At 37.8% G+C, this 20,239-nt stretch overlaps 1 protein-coding gene across 1 annotated transcript; it reads left to right on the top strand.

The window, feature by feature from the left end:
- The first annotated feature begins 5,515 nt into the window (after positions 1 to 5,515).
- On the top strand, positions 5,516 to 19,756 carry LOC139745605 (tubulin-specific chaperone E-like). Its single transcript, XM_071656000.1, has 14 exons — positions 5,516 to 5,668; positions 9,006 to 9,090; positions 9,616 to 9,798; positions 10,802 to 10,887; positions 11,748 to 11,847; positions 12,303 to 12,405; positions 12,727 to 12,803; positions 13,516 to 13,614; positions 15,250 to 15,379; positions 16,352 to 16,501; positions 16,862 to 17,012; positions 17,500 to 17,628; positions 18,307 to 18,398; positions 19,058 to 19,756. The coding sequence occupies exons 1-14, from the start codon at positions 5,548 to 5,550 to the stop codon at positions 19,148 to 19,150; spliced, it is 1,599 nt and encodes a 532-aa protein (XP_071512101.1). The 5' UTR covers positions 5,516 to 5,547; the 3' UTR covers positions 19,151 to 19,756.
- Positions 19,757 to 20,239: the final 483 nt, after the last annotated feature.

Below are 20,239 nucleotides of genomic sequence, written 5' to 3'. Positions count from 1 at the left end.
ATACAAGTGAAGTCAGCGTTACTGTGTAATGTAAATTTGAAAATGATTTTGATTGAGTCAAGTATTTTTCATCAATCATAAATCTTATTCAATGTCAGATCCCACCAAATGTTGCTGGCAGTACTTTCAGACTCTCTGGTGCTACATACCGTATTTTGTTACTTTCTCATGAAGACTTCCAGTCTGCCAATTTAGTCTTTTATTGTGAGGCAAATCAGGTGTTTTCTTTGTTTTTCAGTACTATAGTTCAGTGTTTACATTTAATTTGTGCCAGTGGTTATGTGATATTTGTTGCAATTCATGCTTTGTGTGAAAGGTGAGAGATATGTGTATGGGTATGTTTAGATCCTTGGCAATTGGCCAGTACAATGTTGTAATACCAGATGACGTGGCACTTACATTTTTATATGATATGGAAAAGGCTGAATGATATATTTCTTTAAAATCTTTTCTGAGACAGTATTAATCAGTGGATTGGATGAGCCAATGTAGGTCATTGTGTTGAAAGTTTATCTTTTTGTGTTTGGCTGAATTTACTTTGTAATGCGACATTACTGCTGACATGTATTTTATATCAATCAAAAGTTCGTGCATTTTTATTTCTCACTGGTTTTGTTTAGAATTCATATTTTCTCAAGGATCTGAAATACGGTTGTGGATCTCATTCTAATGAGATGGAGACGAAATGTGTTGAGTTTCGATTTTAGAAATGGAAAAGACTGATTTATGTCAGTGACTTATTTAGCTTTAATGTATGTTTCTGCCAGTAATAATGCATATTGCTTCTTTATTTTGTTTGTTTCATATGAGGCAGGAAAGTGTAAATGATGATTATTATTATTGACAGATTTTCACGAAGAAGAACATTAAAAATATTGCTGTCAAGAGGACTGTGTTAGCCTTGTCTTCTCATCCGATGTGATCCTTGCTTAGACAACGTAATGAAATACAGTGTATTCCTTTCAAAACCATTCAGTGTCATATGAATGTCATTGGCATTTGCGATCATCCCAGTATTGTGTAACAGCAAAAACACCAAAGTTCGAACGTTTAGGTATAGACACTTGTCATAAAAAGTACCTCCTTATCCTGCCATGTTCTGAATTGGACTTGTTTTGTTTTTGTTTGCACTGGTCATGTTTTGTGCCAAAAGACCAAATAACATAATACATTGTACATTTGTGGTTGTTCTCCTAAAACCTATCGTTTCTAATTGATTTGATGGCCTGATAATATTTATGATGCTGTATACTTTTTATAATTTTATCAGATCTACATATTATGTATGGAGAATGTCAGTGCACAATCTGACTCGCTTACAGTTTTTTATTAATTATTCGTGTGTAGCCATACTTTTTGTATGGTTCTTGTGACCACAAAGCTTTACCATAGAATAATCGTACATGTACTCCTCAAACGAGCACGAGCAACATCAGAACGAAATAATTTAATTTGCATTGTTCAGTCCTACACTTAGAGACTTGTTTGTGTAGAGAGGGACAGGTAGGCCTATTCAAGATTCGTCAGAAGGTAATATCATTGTCAGTGTAGCTCATGTATACTAGTATCAGGGGTGGATCCAGAAATTTTGTAAAGGGGAGGCGCGTTTACAAATCTAAAGGGGGTCACATACCTCCCCCCATTTTTCCTTTGTATTTCTTTTGTTTTAACAAAAAATGAAGAGGGGGTGCGCACCCAGTGCGCCCCCCTTCCCCCTGGATCTGCCACTTACTATGTGGATTGACCTGTTGAAGACTAGTCCTACATATGTATCCCTGAGAAGGTGTGTCCTTGATGGGGTGATAAGAATGAACTGAATGAGTTAGATATATCAAATAAAAGATGTAGAAAGGTACTGCAAGATGTTGATCTGTTCAAATCCCTTGTGAGAGCAAGGCTAAGCTTTTTTGATGTTGCTCATGATATTAATTGTTTAAGTTTTGTTACTAATTCCCCAGTGTGGAATGATTTGTTCACTTGTATGGTGGTTAATCATGTGATTTGTATTTGCTGCAAGCATGGTTGGCTAGAAAGGGTTTTAAAGAGACCCCTACCTCCTTTTTCAGTTTGTTTACATCTCATTTCTAGGCTTCCATGGACCCCTCTGCTGGCTTACCTGTTCTATCTGCCTTCTCTCTCAAATATGTTGTTAGCTGCAAGTATATATGCAATTATACATGTGTGCTAATCTCATACACCTGCCTTTTCTTGATCATTTTTGACACTGTACATCCGATTCCTGAGTTTTGTGTTTTTGTTTTGTTTTCATTATTCCTTTTAGAAAGGAACTGGATGTTATACAATGATAAACCAGTCTTGTTTTTGACCCACATATCTTTTATGGAATTTCTAATTTTTTATGCCTCTGCCACGAAGTGGTGCCGGAGGCATTATGTTTTCGGGTTGTCCGTCCGTCCGTCCGTACGTACGTCCATCCGCATTCGTTTACGCAATAACTTGAGAAATATTGACTAGAATTTTACCAAACTTGGTCCAAGTATAAAGTATGATGGGGCAATTACTTGATTAGATTTTGGGTGAAATCAGACAGAGGTCAAAGGTCAAAGATCACGGTCAAATCCTAAAATTTATCTGTTTATGTGATAACTCAAAACTGGATGAAGCAGCTTTCACCAAACTTGGTCCAAGTATGATGTATGATGGGGCAATTAGTTGAGGAGATTTTAGTGACATTGGCAAGAGATCAAAGGTCAAAAAGGTCAAGGTCAAATGCTAAAAATGTTGCTATTTCCCCTGTATCTATGCAATGCCCAAAGGTATTTTATTGAAACTTAGTGTAGACATGTACTACTGTGTAAAGATTTTCCAGAGTGAGGTTCATGTCATAAGGTCAAAGGTCAAAAGATCAAAGGTTAGGTGAAAATGTTGCAATTTCACTTTTCTCGCAAATGGTTCAATATATCTTCATGGAACTTGGTACATATGCATGTACTGACTGGCAGGGATTATCTAGGGAATTTAGGGGTCATGAGTCAATAGTCAGGGGTCAAAGGTCAAGGTCAACTCCTCAAAATTTTACTGTTTCCCTCATATATAAACATGTATAAACAATGCTTGCATTATTAGTTTTAAAACTTAATATATACATGTATTACCTAATGGAGATTCTCTGGGAAATTTCTAGCCAGAAGGTCAAAGGTTAAGGATCAAAGGTCAGGTTTAAATGAAAAAAAAATCCCTTTTGTACTGTAATTACTCTCTTTCTTCATACCTTGAAAATTACTCAATGCATAAACTTATAACAGGGTCGGTCAGAAGTCAAGTAAAAATCCTCATTTCCCCAAATATGTGTACCTACACTCTTAGACAATTATAGCAAACCCAGTTTGAGGAAAGTGAACATTCAAGACATTTCTGACAAACCTGTCATATCAATATTTTGCCAGTTAATATGTGAAACTGTCATCACACATTGTGAAGACATTGTACTATACAACTATTGGGAGAATCATGCATTATGGCGGAGGCATCAGTCGCCATAGCGACATTTCTAGTTTATTTATGTTTTTATATTGATTATATTACTAGCCGCAAGTCAATCATATTTCTGTGTGTGCCATATTGAAAGCTTACTGTGGTATTTGCAGGGATTTCTATGGGCCACAATTTCCAGAAAATTTCATGATACTGCTAATAACTCTGATATGAATTATTTTCATGTCACAGTTGTGAAAATCTTATGTATAGGCATTGTCTAAGATTGTTGTTGCAATTAGTCAATTGACAGCCACTGTTACAAGCTGCCTGTGCATGTTGGCCTCAGGGCTTCGCCTCCATGTCTTGATTACAACACTACATTGTGTCATGTTGCTCCAAATGTAAATAAAGATAACTTTTATATACTGTATTTTCTGTTCGCTTGTTACATCAGACTAATGTCAATTTCCTGCTTTTCTTCTTGTTTTAATGCTCATGGAGGAACATAATTGTCTCTGCAGTGATGAAGTGAAAGTGTCCTAAAATAGGATGAGAGAATGAAAAAAGCAGTTACTTTGTGTAAGTTCAATATGTAGATTCTATGGACTGATTTAATGCTTCATGCTGTCCATTCATGACTTAATTCATATCATTTGTTCCATTTTACTCTGCCCAATATGAGAAGTGCACCTTCAAAGAATTATTGAAATGATTCAAATTTGAAATGACAGTTCTAATGATGATGGTGTTGATCAAAATGGAGTATTAAATAGTAATAGAAATAGTAATGATAACATTTCATCATGATACAGTCATGAAGATAAGGAATGTGAAGTACGGTAGTAATACATCCACAGAGTTTGACCAGCTCTTTCCTTGACATGCTTTCCAAGACTTTTTCACTGGTATCCTGATTGTCAGATTGCTTCTTTTTTTTCCTATTTGTTGGTTTAAGTATCCATTGTTCTTGTGCTGCCGTGAGCAAAAAGTGAACAACACAATGTATGTGTGTGTGTGTGTGCGTCTTAGATGCATTGGCAATGGAAACAGGGAGGGTGCTGGAGGAGCTCATGCTTTTGGCTCTAACAAAAACAATGAGAAGAAACCATTAAAAAAAGTAGAAAAAAAATCATAAATAACAGAACAAAACCCATAACTCGAAAAGGGTTCCATCCCAAATTATATCGCTCGTGATATATACATATAGTGTATACATGTATATAATCATATATATATATATGTATGTGTGTGTGTGATTTTTCCATGCGACTGATAGAATGATAGATAATACATGATGTTTCACAGTGTTAAATATTTCATTTCTTCATTTTCATTTTCAACAAGCTCAAAACTGCATGTACATGTATATTCTAAATACATGTATGTCAAAATATAGTAGAATCGCACCATAGAATAGGTTGTAAAGCAAAGGTGCATGATATTTACTAAAAAGCATTGAAAATGGAGGGAAAACTAAACAGCAAGGTTTATAATAAACATCCCCTTCAAAGTAATTATTTATGAGGTACAGAAAATGGTGGCTACAAAGAAACGTATAATAAGTGACAACAAGACATCGGACATCAACATCAAATGATTTCTTAGAGAGAGGAGAAACTTCGAAGATGTTTTGTATAACAAAAGCACTAAATTCTCATCATTTAGATTGTTAAATAACACTCACAAAAATTTGATCATCTGGTGTGAGATAGCTTGGTAGGACTGCAATTCATTTATGTCTGACGAAAAAAAAAAAAATGTTTCCAAAGTTTCCCAAATTCCAAAGTACACTTTTATTTAATCTTGATAAGGAAAGGCATGTAACTAAGAAATTTGACCTACAGAAGACATCAGATCCATCCTTCTAAGCTGTGACGTGTTTTTTTTAAAGTGATGTTTTTATTTCTCTATGTTAACATTTGAGATCTGATCCCTCGAAAAGCAAATCTAGCATGTATTATAGGCCCCAATGGCGTAACTGACAGTGCAAAAAGACGTGAAACGTACATTGTAATTACGTGTCTTGAATAAAGACTAACTCCAAACCCGGTTCATGACAACACTAATTTCACTTTACGAAGCGGAGACGGACATGACATTGTAGTCAAAATGCCAGAGGAAGGCCAAGAAAAACACACATCGGAGGAGAATGTTGAAGTTGGTGATAGAATACTTAGTGAAGGTCATTATGGAACAGTCAGATACACTGGTAAAGTGCCCCCTACTGAAGGTAAGATAAATAGATCTAAGTTAGGTCTATACTTCTATGCTCAGCATTGTAGTCCCACACATAGATATTTGTGAGTCGATGTAATACATTTCATTTGGCTTGGTTCAACATGTTCAACGTTCATTCGAGGATCTGCATTGCCATTGGAGGTGTTTTACCTTAACCGAACATATTAATTATGGTGATCTAATCGTGAAACAATTATTACATAAATCATGAAAATATATCTGGCACGAAATTGAATAGATTGCATGCGTTTTTTCCGTTTATAGATCTAATTTTATTGAACGTTGAAAGGCATTGTGAGAGGCATAAAAGTGTGATTCATATTCAAATGACCAAATGACAATTAATTCTCAGTGTACCTTCTGTCCTAACTGCGAGGGGCTGCGGACTGTAGCATTCAGGATCATGACGGGTAGTATCGTGGACAAATATCAACTTAAAATCGAATTTTTTTTTTCAATTTGAAGACTTACCAGTGAAGTTGAAGTATTGACAACAGGGTTCGTGCAACGTTTGGTTCTGCCTGTAATCCCTTTCTGTTTGAATTGATGACTTAATGTGACTCGGTCGAGAGGAACCCGGGAGAGCTACACTGAATTGACGGCCAGCGCATGCGCACACAGACATCTTATCCAGTCAATGGATTTGAAATTTGTGCGCATGCACTGGCTGTCAATTCAGTGTAGCTCTCCCAGGTTCCTCTCAACCGAGTCACGTACGTTAAGTCATCAATTCGAACAGAAAGGGACTATTGGCAGAACCAAACGTTGCACGAACCCTGTCGTCAATACTTCAACTTCACTGGTAAGTCTTCAAATTGAAGAAATTTTCCGATTTTAAGTTGATATTTGTCCGCGATATGATCCTGAATGCTACAGTCCACAGCCCCAATACGCTATGCGTATGGGGCTGCTGGTCGCAGTTACTTCTGTCCTAGAGTAGCGAACCCAGTTTGCGGCAGGTTAAGGCTTTTTCAAGGGTATTTTGTAGTGTTCTGGTAAAATGGAAACAGAAATTATTATTTTTTTTTTTATTGGAAGAGATACCAAAGGCCTCTTGACACTGCATCACAATTTTGTATGGTGGACAATTACCCTAATCGTAATAATCAATTTTTATGCAGAAAATTTGCAACCACCAAGAGGACCCTGTTTGCGGCAGGTGGGTCCAAATTGCGGCACCCCAAACAAAAATGTCCCCTGATATCTTCAAACATTAAAATTTTGCAAAAACCAAATATTTTTTGTTAGTCCAACTAGTTTTCAGCCTGTTAGAACACTTTATTTGGATTCATTATCTTGATCCTTCATGATTTTATAGTTTTTCAAGATTGTATGCATTTCATAAATTTTCACCCATTGTGACATGTAAGATAGCGCTATAATGTGTAAATCCCATAGGCTTGCTGCAAATCGGACCCATCCCTGACATTTTGGTCACTGTTGCAATCCTCAAAACTTACAAAGGAAATGAATTTTAGAATATTTAACACAGTCACAGGAGGAATCCTCACCATGCAAGGCCTCTTTTGATATTAAGATTTTGTATAAAGATGAAAACATGGGATGATGGTGGTTGCCTAGCAACAGAACAAAATCTTAATGTTTTATTAAGAAAGTCATACATTTTTAAAAACAGAGAGACACAGATGGTTTAAATTAGAATTATGAAGGCCATCATCTGAGTTATTTCACAATTTTGGTATCAAAAGAAAGCTCTTCAATTGCTGTTGAAATAAAACAATTTAGAAAAAAAAATACCCTTCTACTTTTGAAGATATGGTAAGATATTCCCAGGGGTGCCACAAACTGGAGCCCTGCAGCAAATTGGTGCCCCTACTCTATACACAGCCAAGTCGCTGTATAAATAGTGACAGGGCTGTACCGGAGCGGCCCACAACACAAAGAGAGCTCAGCGATTGCTTTATGATCGCTTTGATTTGAGTTTTGATACTTGACATCATTTTTTGGAATTTTGTCACCTCAAACTCATTAAAATGTAATCTTCATAAATGACGCTAGACTACATGGCTATGTTATCGATATTGACATAAACTTTACACATTTCACAACTTACTGAAAATGAAGATTATATGCAGCATGTGCGAACGGTACATCTGATAATCAGGAGTTCACACGATTGGGAATGCACTTTTAAAGGTCACGCTGTCGACCGTGCTGCTACCAAAGCGTGCACACATGCAGTAGATCGCTGCATTTCCAGCCATGCACACGCACGCATAATTTGCTTAGTGGTCAACGCGCCATTTTGAATTCAGCAATGATGAACCCCAATGGTCGGGAATTGTGCTAGAAAGTGCCATTTTTTTGTTCAATGGACTTATCGTGAGGGCTCTCTATGGACTTATGTACCTTCTGTAAAAGCTAAGTGAGTAACGTATAGATTGTTATTAGTTTTGTTTGTGTTGTGGTTCCCCGATTTGATGGCGAGGCCCCGTCTGTCTGACGCTGTGCTTTGCACAGCGTCTGGTCGGGCTACTTCTGTCCATGTCCTGAGTTATAGATGACTAATGGCTAAATGCATTCTATGAGCAAAGAAAATGGGTTTTCATCAGCTCTTAGTTACAAGACCGTCATGACCGTAGACCGAGCTATGGAGAGCTCTAGATCATTATTTTGTTTTGTGTCAGAAACCTCTTAATTCTTATTGCTTGTGTGACGGATGGTCAGAAGCATACTTAAACCTCACATAAACTGGTATAGAAATCGACTTTGAGATAAATGTGAATGATCACTGAAATGATACAGCTTTTTGAAAATAAAGTCAATGCAAACCACAGGAAACTGACCAGAAATATAAATTTATAGGATATACATGAAAAATGAGCAAAGAAAATATTATTCCATGGGAATATGAACCCCCGAGACTTCCGGATTGCTAATTCAACTGGTGAGTGTTCCAAAAAAAAAAAATCTTACTGACTGAACTATGAAAAGCCCTAGTTTAGGGCTCATTTTTTTGTTAAGAGTGTGATTAGTGTCTCCTGTTTATAAATGGATTTTAAATCTGATGTTTTGTATTTGTGTTTGTGTTTGGTAATGAAGACTGGAATAATTGACTGACAATATCTAATTCTAAGAAAGCTGTTTATGGCTACTCTTCTGAACATGCTTATCCACGTGGTTTGTTTATAGTTGTTATTGATTGTTATTTAATCATTCAATTTTGTGTTTAATCAGGTAAGTACTTGATGAAATATTTCATTTAGTTACTCAAAGTCTCCAAAGACTGAATCATGTTACTTTAGCTGTTGCCAAGGTTGGATGAATCATGAAGGATTTTATCTGATTTGTTGTTATTAAATTCACAGGTCAATGGCTTGGGATTGAATGGGACAACTCAGAGAGAGGTAAACATGATGGCAGCCACAACGGAAAACGCTACTTTCAGTGCAGGTACAAAATATACTCTTACGGAAAACATAACGTGAAGAGATACTAACCTCTGTTATATTTGCAATTCAGGGGGATTGTTGTAATCATGCTGTCATGTGTAGCTCAAATAATACACATCATCCTGTAAATGGGCTTTTTGACTAGAGCTTACAAATTCATTCAAGAAGTAATAGTGAAAAGCAAACTGAAGTTTTTACATATCTTGCAGAAGCTCTAAAGCAAATAACTAAGTTGTGAATATTTACCTGAATCTGTGTTTAGGTTAAAGATGGCTTATTACTCTACTGAAGTAGTGATTTTTTTTCTTTTATTTATTATTTTCTTAATGATGGATCATTGATAAAATATGAGTGCAGACAGTTAAAAATCATGAGTAAGTATATAATCAAACTGTAATGTGACTGGGCAATCCAGTCAGTACAGTGAGCATTCTATGACGAAGTTCACAGATGAATGCAGCTTATATTCAAAGATGGAAGATTTTGGACTATGTGTATATTCCATTCCGAATCCCTTTCTCTCCAGCTCCCCAACAGGCGGTTCCTTCCTGCGCCCCAAGAAGGCAGACACTGGTATAGTCTTCCTTCAAGCTGTCTCTTCAAGATACATCCCAGAGAACCTGGAGACGGGAGATGTTGACAACTCCCTGGCAGTCAGTTGTAAGGCAGTGGAGATGGTGGGAGCAGAGAAAATCTCCAGACTCCAGAGGTTAGAAACTTGCATATTACTAGAGTGGCAGTTTGCAATTGTTAAGAATTAGCTTGTTCTTTGAAATACAATTCGCTGTTTGCTTGTGTAATGTGAATGCAAGTAGGTTGATCATTTTTAGTCATGAAAATTTTGGAGCACCATGCGATGGAATGTTTTGCACCTTATTTTCAATGTAACATGGAATTACCCTGTGAACATGTCAACAACATGTGGCGCTAGCTCTGTTGTTTTGTGATTTGCCATGTACCAAGTAATTTTATCAATGATTAACTGCAAATAAGTGTACCATTGCAGCAATGTAATGAAATTTTGTGAAATTAATATCATGCTTCCAGAGGATAGATGATACTGTATGTGGTATATAATGAAACACTTCTGAAGTATTCTAGGCAAATATCATTTGTAAAATTGTGCATAAAAGTATAATGTCATGCAGTACATTATATGCTCTTGTTTTGGTTTGAATTGTGTTGGCTTGTCTCTTCTTTCTGGGCTGTTGAACTTTGTTCTTTTTTTTTTTTTTTGATAGCGCGCCTTGTACCAATGATGGGTCTACATATTTACACGCACTAGTGTCAAACTTTCCATACAATGTGTGAATGTCTTAGTGATTGAAAATGATTTTATTCAGGTCTCTGGAAGTTGAGCTCATCACACCTTATTGTATAGAAAATAACACTGGTGAAGCTTTGATAGAAGAGCCCCATTTCATTCAGTTTACTGAAATTGCAGCTTGCAACAATGACTTAATTGCTATGGCAGGGTCTGCCTTGGCAACAGCCAATGAGCAGCAAGCATCTAGATGGTTGTAACAAGAGCTACAGTCATTGTATATAACTCTTTAATGAAACTAGCCCTGTATCTATCAGATTTCCTGTTTGCTGCTGTTAGATATTCATCAATGTTCAGTTGAACACATTTGAGAGGATGCACATAATATTATACAGAAGCTGATGTGAATATGTACATATTTTTTGTTCTGTGTTCTTCTCTTGTGCAGCTCCTTTGAGAACCTGAAGTCAGTGGCTGTTCATGGCATGAGGATTAGCAGAGCTGGAGATGAGAAGATTGCTGAGAGAATGCCAAGTATCCTTTGCATGCTGAGCTGAAGATTAGAGTAAATTTGTGCCAGGCAGTGGCTGCATTATTGACATTACATGACTAGAAAGGAAAAAAAAAAGTGTGTATTAGGAACACTTGTCTTCTTTTGAAGTTACCTGCATATTGATCAGCACACGCATACACAGTTGGCCATGCTCATTTATTTTATTAAATCTTACCATGTGATTTGTTTGAGATGAGTGTTTGCATATTAGTAGTTGGGTAAGTTTATTGAATATTAGGAATTTTGAAATTCATTACTAGGTGTAAAGCACAAACACAGCACTCATTATTATGATTACTGATTTTTGCGGTAATATCTCACTAATGGTATTAACAATGATAGCACAATCCAATTATTCAGTCAATACATAGTCAGTTTGACAACATTACATAGCTGTGATTCCCTGATCTTGTCATAGTCTTGCATTGAGACACAGTGTGATGTGTGGAATGTGTACATAAAAAAAACCCCAAAAACAAAATCGCACCTCTTCTTTTGACACTCTTTCAACCTCTCAAACTTCCTTGGAAAGAAACAACTTTCATCAACATGACATACAGCAATGTTTAGTAGTAACCTGTTTGGCAACAGCTGAGAGACATTAAGTCTGACCTGAATTTACATTCTTTGAGTTTATAAGGCATCTTCCTCTGAGGTGAGATGTAATGTAGATTCTTTTGTATTACACTAGACTTTACATCAAGTGGCAATTAATTTACACCATGCAGTTGTGCACATATTCCTTTAATAAGAAACATAAAGGGTTGCTTTGATAGTGAACTCTATAATAGAGAACAATTATCTGGATTGGAAAGATTTACCTGAATGATTGTGTGTTCAGATGTCAGAGACCTAGACATTTCCAAGAATCTCCTCCCATCATGGCAAGAGCTGTCAAGAGTGACACATGACATGAAGTACTTGAAGAGACTAGATGTCAGGTATGTGTCATAGTGTAAGATGAACGTGTTAAATTACTCTGTTGTCTAACTCACCTTGTGTGAAAGCTAGCATCATCTCCATGAAAAATAGATGAGAGCTATGAATAAATGCAATTTGATTCTGATATATGTTCCTTATCTTATAAGGTTTGAGAATGTAATGTTTGCGTTTGTTTGTTTTTTATTCATCGTTGCTTCGATTTGCATGTTCCTTGAATTAGGATTTAGCATGATTCTGATATAAACTCCTGATTATAAGTCTAATTAGTGTCATTTGAACTTTTCGTGCCTAATGAATGTGCTGTCAAAAATGATGTGAATCAACCATATCATAGCATTATCATGTTATAAATTTCCAGTATTTTTAAATGCAGGTATGTGATGTGCAATACCTTGTTCATCTTTTCAGCAGAGTACATCATTTATCTGTTGTGCTATCTCCTTGTCTTATCTAGTGAGAACCGATTGGCTCTACCCAACGACCTTTCGTCACTATCCTCAGCGTTTTGTGCAGTAGAAGAGCTCTTTATCAACAGGTGTAATATCACATGGCCAGAGGTGAGTTTCTTCTTTGGTCTCTTTCATACGAAGGCTATTAACCAGTTGAGGACGGGCTGATTTTGCTACACATGCATTTCCCATAGACACTTGCCCGAGTATACTCGGGGCTCGTCTTCTACGGGTTAAAAAGCAAACGGTAGGTGGGGCATTATCTATGCTATCAACAGCATCATACATGCAGTGTGCATTGCCTAGACTTTATCTGTCTCTCACTTCTATCAACACACAGAGTCAGTATTTGATCAGTATATGTGTCTTTTTATGTAGACATTTTAAGTTGAACTTTGATTGTGACTACTTGTTCCTTCCCATCATTAGTTGCTGAAGATTGCAAGGATGTTACCCAAACTGAAGAAGGTCCATGCATGTTTCAACAGGATATCACATTTGACAAGGTCAGTCTTAAACCGATGAAATGTCAGGGATGCAGCTAGTGACTTGTACCCTACATCTTAGACATGGATATGTGTACTTTACAGAATGTATAAAGTGTATACTACATACTTGGTATGTATAATTTACTGTTGTCAAAATATCCTGCATTTGCCCGCATTAAAATTTGAAATGCCGTATTCATTTGGCCCTTATACAAGCCGAAGGAGTGTACTCAGCAATGATTTGTCAGGTCAGTTCTAAATGCTTTTCTATTGTCTTTTTATCTTTTAGAAAAAGCTGAGGTCCTGTGCCCAAATGATATCAGATCCATATACACTGTATATCTAAATGTGGTTACAGTTTCAAATCATAGATTGCCATTGTGCCCAAGTACAAAATACCCAAACATGCCCTTGTTACGTTATCTGCCTATCAATATAGGACAAACTCCAGTAGTATAATTTTTCATTGGATGGAAGATGACTGAGTAGGATTGGTGGGTATTTGAGCACAGCTGCATGTATTGTCAATGTAGAACTAGAATGGCATGAAGTCTGCTGACATTGTACAGAATGCACATTCTATCAATTAATCTGTGATACATGATATTAACCTCTTGGCTCCAAGAAAAGGCTGAACACACAGAGTTTATACATAGCATACCCAGATCTGGCAAGTAAAGAGTTAAGACGGTGGCATTGAGAAGTCTTGTCATGTGTGTGTGTATCCCAGGCCTGAGGATGGCATCTTCCAGGACTTGGATCTCTTAAACCTGGAGGGGAATCAGGTGACCTCATGGCAAGATGTCCTCCAGCTGGGTCACCTGCCAGGGTAAGAGACTTGCTACTTGATAATAAGCTCTGGAAAGAGAGGGGATAATCTCTGTCTTCATTACTCAACTCTTTACGTGCTGCGTTCGCACATCCAACTCAGTCAACGGCGTGCCAACTGCATATTCTACTCAAACCCACAAACCCGCCCAAAGCGATCGATAAATTGCCAATGAAATGCCGCAGTACAATGAAAGCTATTCTCGCGCTTCCGTTCGTCTCACATATAGCTTGTATTTTATGTGGTGATTGACTATCAATGGGTGTTCCTTATTAGATTTGCGTGTAAATTCTAAGTTTCTGTCACTGTTTTGTGTGCAAGTCATGCCTTTACAGTAATGTAGCTACCGGTCATTTCAAAGAAAAACAATCATTGATTTGTCCAACAATTTTCATCATAGCAAACCGCAGTTTCTCTACAACTTTGCTCACTACATGTCCAGCTTAACAGAAATCTGTAGAGAAGTTACATAGATTTGAAAACCAAAATGTTTTCTCAAAGCATGACTATGATGATGATGATGATCCACAGCATTTGTATGGCGCCATATATCTGTCACAGAAACATTCAAAGGCGCAGACTCCTCCAAGACAGTTAGCAATTAAATGTCTGGTGAAAAATGTGAGTCTTGAGTGAGGCTTTGAAGTGATCCAGTTTGTCAATTTCACGGAGGAAAGATGGGAGGGAGTTCCATAGGCGAGGAGCAATAGAGGAAAACGCCCGGTCTCCGTATCCCTTGAGATGTGTGATGGGCACCTGGAGAGTGAGGCCAGATGAACGAAGGCCAGGGCGAGACTGCCGTCGCTCAATTAGGGAAGACAGGTATCCTGGGGCCAGACCATGAATGGCCTTAAAAGTGAGAAGTAAGATCTTGAAATCAATTCTGTTCTTGATGGGAAGCCAATGCAGCTCAGCCAGGACAGGGGTAATGTGATCATACTTCCTCAGCCCGGTGAGCAAGCGTGCTGCTGCATTCTGTACTGCTTGAAGTCTGTTCAAGGTTGCAGATGGAAGGCCAGCTAGGAGGCTGTTACAAAAATCCAGTCTTGATGTTATGAGTGAATGAATGATGCTTTCTGCTGCTATCCTTGTAAGCAGAGGTCTAATAGCTGCGATGCTACGAAGCTGGAAGTAAGCAGTCTGGCATACCTGCGAAACATGCCTATCCATCCTCATAGACTGGTCAAAGTAGACCCCAAGGTTACGGACGTTATCTGCAGGAGAGACAGACACATCACCGACCTGAAAATCCATGGAGACGATCTTGTTTCTCATTGTTGGTGTCTCAGAGTAATGTGGCATACAAGGGGTTTCCACCATGGCACATAAAGAGTTAGCATATACCTGTATTCAAGAGACGTCATTGTGTGAATAAAATCCACAGACCTCATGGTCAAGTCATATGTTTCTACGATATACCTCTGAATCTTCCTTATGTCACTCAATTGAGTCTATCAAATTTGATTCTAATTCATGTGAAGAGGTTTGGTATTAGTGAAGCCCACCAATATTGTTTCATTAAATGAATTTACTTGTCACCATATATGTTATATTTTGTAAGGTCTTGTGTAGATTTCTATTATGCCATGATTCGTGGTTGATGTTTCCCTGAATCATAATTCTGTTTTGTTGCAGATTACAGGTTTTGATACTGAATGCTAACAACATTCCCAGCGTACACTTTGATGATGCAACTTCAGCAGAGAAAACACAACTCTTCACCAGCCTCAAGTCTTTATCTTTACACAACAATCAAATAGCCAGTGTAAGTTTGTATCAATTCCTCCCAGGTTTCACTTTTATTTAGTATCATGGAATTCTTCTTATAGATTGTCAGACTTGACCATCAGTATTTTTGATGAACGTATTCAGAATATCAATTGTTTTCGACAACTTGTTTTTTCTCTGAAGTGGGAATAGTTATTGTGTATGCCATTACCCTGGTAGATTTGGAATGCTATACTAGTTTTTGTTGATTGTAATGTGTAAGTATGATAGCCTGTAGTGAGATATCGATGTATGCTCAGGCTTTTGTTTCTCTTGTAGTATTGTATGAAAATTGCATGATCATGCTGACTTTATGCATTTTTTGATGGTAAGAGGTTAATTCAGAGTAAGAGACATAAAATGTGTCACAATTTGAGTGCATGATATATCCTGCCATGTGACAATGGCTCAGTTACATACAGGACATTCTTGGATAGGATCTTATGATGATAGCAACAACCCTAGCAGCAGCAAATCAGTGGACAAGACTCATTCTCATTGCTGTGGTAGTTACAATCAGTGTCGGTTACCAGTAGAGAAAGAGGAAGATCTGACGGGGCTCCAATATCTCCTCATGATATATTCTTCTTCTTCTTCTGGTTCAGTCTGCCTCCTTCAAGCTTGAAGATTCTTGCAAACTTTGGATGTGTGTGAGTGTGTGTGTGAAACGCAGTGGTTGAGGTGCATGGTGCAGAGTAAAATACACGGTGTAACTAAAAGCAGTCCAGGGACTTATCCACTGCCTTCCGTCAGTAGATGGTGGAAGGCTTCCAGGGATGGTGCGGTTACAGTACTCAGTGGGAAGATGTTCCATGTTCTTAGTGTTCTGGGGAAGAAGGACATTTTGTGATGTTCTGTTCTGGAACTTGGGATGACATAACCTTGTGCATGGAGAGCTCTTGTAGGTGTGGCATCTGGAGTGATGTAGGACTGTATATCATTGTGAGTCTGGGCTCTTTTCTATTTACAGTGGCAGAGCGTGAACGAGATGAACAAACTTCAAAGACTGGAGGAGCTGAACCTGAAGCGAAACCCTGTGGTCCAAGATGAGAAACCCTCCACAGTCCGCGGTCTGATGATTGCTAAGCTGGGACTTCTGTCTCATTGCAACCACAGTGCAGTAAGTATGAATAACTGACAATATCCTTCCTATCTGTCTGTCTGTTTGTTTGCATGTCTTTCTCTCTCCCCACACTGTTTTGTGTATTCACTCTCTCTCTCAACAGCCAGTATTCTCCATGAGCTGGTGGTTACATGTAGATGATGTCTGGCTATTTGATGAATCCACTATGTATGCTTCAGTAACATTCCTTTCATTCAACCATTTACTTTTTTTATTAAATGGGAGGGGTTTTGGTACTTAGGGTGTAGAAAATGAGACATTGAAGTCTATGCTGTATTCATTGTGTAAAGTGGGTATTCCTGTGGACAGATAAACAAAGTCAATATGTCTAGCCCCATGATTATTGACTGTCTCCAGGTTTCTGATGCAGAGAGGAGAGGATCAGAGATTGACTACCTGAAGAAATACCACCAGGAGTGGCTCCAGAGTGGGGGAGGCAAGACCCCACCCCAGCCCCTCAAACAAGACTTTGTAGATAATCACCCCCGCTATGCAGCTCTTGTTACAGGTAAGTTTGCATTAAATGGGTAACTTCAAATCATTGTCAGGATATGCCATTTGTTAAGTTTGTGTAGGGAAAAGAACACACATCCATATTCTAGTTGATGCATTAAACTATTACTCAATGTGGTGAATGCATTGTAAGATCTGGGAAGAAATCTGCCTGAAGTTAGCCAGGACTCTGTTCTTGTTATTTCTGTTTACTGAGGTGAAGTCAGTCTGAACCCATTTGTTTTAGCATCTTGGCCAGGATAGTGTCTGTAGGAGAAAGAGGCTGTGATGCACTCAAGATGGACCTCTTGAATGATTGACCTTTCTTCCACCATAGCCCACTTTTCTTTCACTCTTTGTATATTAGCTTCGTTGTAGACAATGGTAGATTATGATATATGCAAACCATGTTTGATGTAGATTTAATATGACTGCATGAGATTTGTATGAGTGTAGATCTGATGCGTAGTGGATATTTAGGAATGTTTTTCTCTTTGCCCCAGTCTACGGTGCTCCTGAGGTTACTGATGATGACGTAGGGAAGCCAGGCGCCCTCAAGTCTTCCCTCCTGGTTCTCACTTTAACCTGTCCTCAACGAGATGACAAGAAGACCATCAAGAAGAAACTACCAGGTATGTCAATGTTTTCCCAGAAAACGTGACCACGATTCCCTCTTTCTCTGTCCTACCTGTCATCAACCTGCTGCCCTGCACTCCTCTATACATCACTGAGGTCACTCCATTAGAGAATCAAACCAATTTCTTGATATCAACAGCCATGTCAATTAAAACACACACACACACACACACACACACACACACACACACACACACACACACACACACACACACACACACACACACACACACGCACGCACGCACATTAAAACATTAGGAGAGAAGTCTACACTGGTTTGTGGCTTGTGGGCCACTGGACATATGAATTGAAATCAGGTTGATGTTGGGTTAGCTTAAAACCAAAGTCTGGACAACAGTTTGATTAAGTGTTGATTGTCCCTCAGAGTAAAATTGATTCCTAATTTGTTCATCATGGGTCTACCTTTCACTTTAGGCACTGAATTTACTGTAATTGCATTGGAACTACTGTTAGTCCACTGTACAAAATGATATGGATGTTCACTATTATACATTGTCTTACAGTACAATGTTGAAAGTAGATTACGTAAATTAATCTGCCGGAGTATATTCAAGCCTTCCTAGCACCATATGAACCAACTGTTTTTGTGTACTCAAATGTTTGTGCAAGATATACACTTGTGTCATGTGTATCACCTATTTTGCATCACCCAGCCACCATGGATGTAACCAAAGTGAAGGGCATGATCCAAAAACTCTTCAAAGTGGACGTTGCTGACCAGCAGCTCTTCTACATCAGTCAGAAGGTGAGAAAGAAATTTGGTTGACAAAACGAGTAACCTACAGACCTGTCCTAGTGATTGAAGTCTGTATTTGGAGGTCAAGACTGAGATTTTCTGTTGCAATTATTTCAGAATTAGTATTATATGCAAAATACATATGGGTTTGAATCACTGTTGTGATATTACAGTGGAATCCCGCTATAACGAAGTCCTCAGGACCGGCAGTTTTCTTTTGTTATATTGAAATTTTATTATGACCAAACAAGTAAACAATAAAAAAGACAGAATGGATGATGTTGCTGCCTGAATCTTTACTTCGTTGCAACTGGAATTTCGCTATAATGGTGTTCATTATAACGGGAGTGCACTGTACCTTTATACATGAGGCCCCAAGCACTTGAAAGAAAACTATTTCTGGTCAAGTACTCAAAGAAATTTCTTTCCCCTTTGCCAGGTAGTAGATAGTCGATATTGTATTTTGAATCATGCAGTGCTGTGGTTTTGCTATATGAAAGTCTGTTTAAACAATTTCAAAAATATTAAAAAAAACAAGCAAGCATCATTGTCTCCTGCTTATTGCATCACAGTTGGTTCTATTACTGTAAGTGAACAAAAATATACAAATATGTTTTGTGGTCAGCTTTACAATAAGGTGGTATATATATGCTGTGATGTCTTTGCAGCTTCCTGATCAAGAGATTCCACTGGACAATGACCTTCGACAGCTGACATTCTTTGGTGTTGAATCGGGTGACACGATCATCGTAAAGTGGTGATTACGGGAAATCTTGTCAAGTCTTGTGATGGAAGTAGAAGACAAGGAAACCTGAACTCGTCTCACTGACAGTGATGACAAGGTTCCAAGTCAGATAGTTCTTTGGATTGATGCATTCATGAACTACACATTATTTGATTCAGTGCTGTGTATATAAGCTCAATAGGTTTCCGAGTGATATGCCATTCATTAAGTTGATTTTTATGAATAGAATGAGATCAAACAAACAAACTAGAAATTAAAATTTTCTCTACATTGGTTGCAGAGTAAGAAAGAGAGGGAAGATTGGATTTTCACTTTTTCCACAAAAGGATGATCTTTATTATGATCTCATTATGCGAATAGAATGATAGTGATTCATTACTACACAAGTCTCACTTTCTTGTCAAATGAATTGATACAACAAATTGTATCTTATCCATTGAATCATTCGAGAGCTGTTTTTATCTAACAGTGCTGACTTTGAGAGGGGAGGGGACTATAGTTTCCAAATTCTTTACCAAAAATACTATTTCTGACCACTAATTCTGTTGTATGTAATAATGGAAGAGTTGATTATAGGAAGGTGACGTCATTGCCTCATCTAATTTGCCTATGTTATTCACTACTGGTATCACTGATGAATAAGTGTGATACCTGAAAATTCCAGTGTTTTCATTCAAAGTCTGACTTCAGTGAACTTTCTTCCAAATTGTTTGATTTTACTCATTCAGATCAACTTTAACTTAGAAAGGCATTTCAACTTGAATATGTGGATGAGATCAGCAAGGTGGTTTGGTGAGATCTGTTTCCATCAACCCTGCCAGAGTGGAAAATTGATTTCTAAAGCAAGTAGAGATATTAAGGTGACTTATCTGTTACATGCTTTTTCATGTCAATATCAGGGCTAATCAAATGTTCAAGTTGTTTCAAAGTGATGATGAGCAGTAATCTGATATGATTGTCAATGCAAAAACAAACCCTATGAAGGAAGCTATCTGTATACCTTGTGGAGCATGAAGTGACCTCCAAGACATTTGTTAGCATCGTAATAGCACAATGTCTAATAAGCTGTGTAGACCGTGAAAAGGAGGCTACTAGCAATTAATGT

The sequence above is a fragment of the Diadema antillarum genome, unplaced genomic scaffold, assembly GCF_040938485.1.
Source record: "Diadema antillarum isolate AM-2024a unplaced genomic scaffold, OU_Dant_1.0 seq00001279_RagTag, whole genome shotgun sequence".
Taxonomy (NCBI): domain Eukaryota; kingdom Metazoa; phylum Echinodermata; class Echinoidea; order Diadematoida; family Diadematidae; genus Diadema; species Diadema antillarum.
The sequence above is the reverse complement of the archived record's forward strand: the minus strand, read 5'-3'. Positions and strand labels throughout refer to the sequence as shown.

Bases quoted from the DNA above. Each gene is read 5' to 3' on its own strand.
- LOC139745605 (XM_071656000.1), top strand. From the start codon at position 5,548: ATGCCAGAGGAAGGCCAAGAAAAACACACATCGGAGGAGAATGTTGAA. The intron at 12,406-12,726 runs GTGAGTTTCTTC...TCCCATCATTAG, and splicing joins GTAATATCACATGGCCAGAG to TTGCTGAAGATTGCAAGGAT. The intron at 12,804-13,515 runs GTCAGTCTTAAA...TGTGTATCCCAG, and splicing joins AGGATATCACATTTGACAAG to GCCTGAGGATGGCATCTTCC.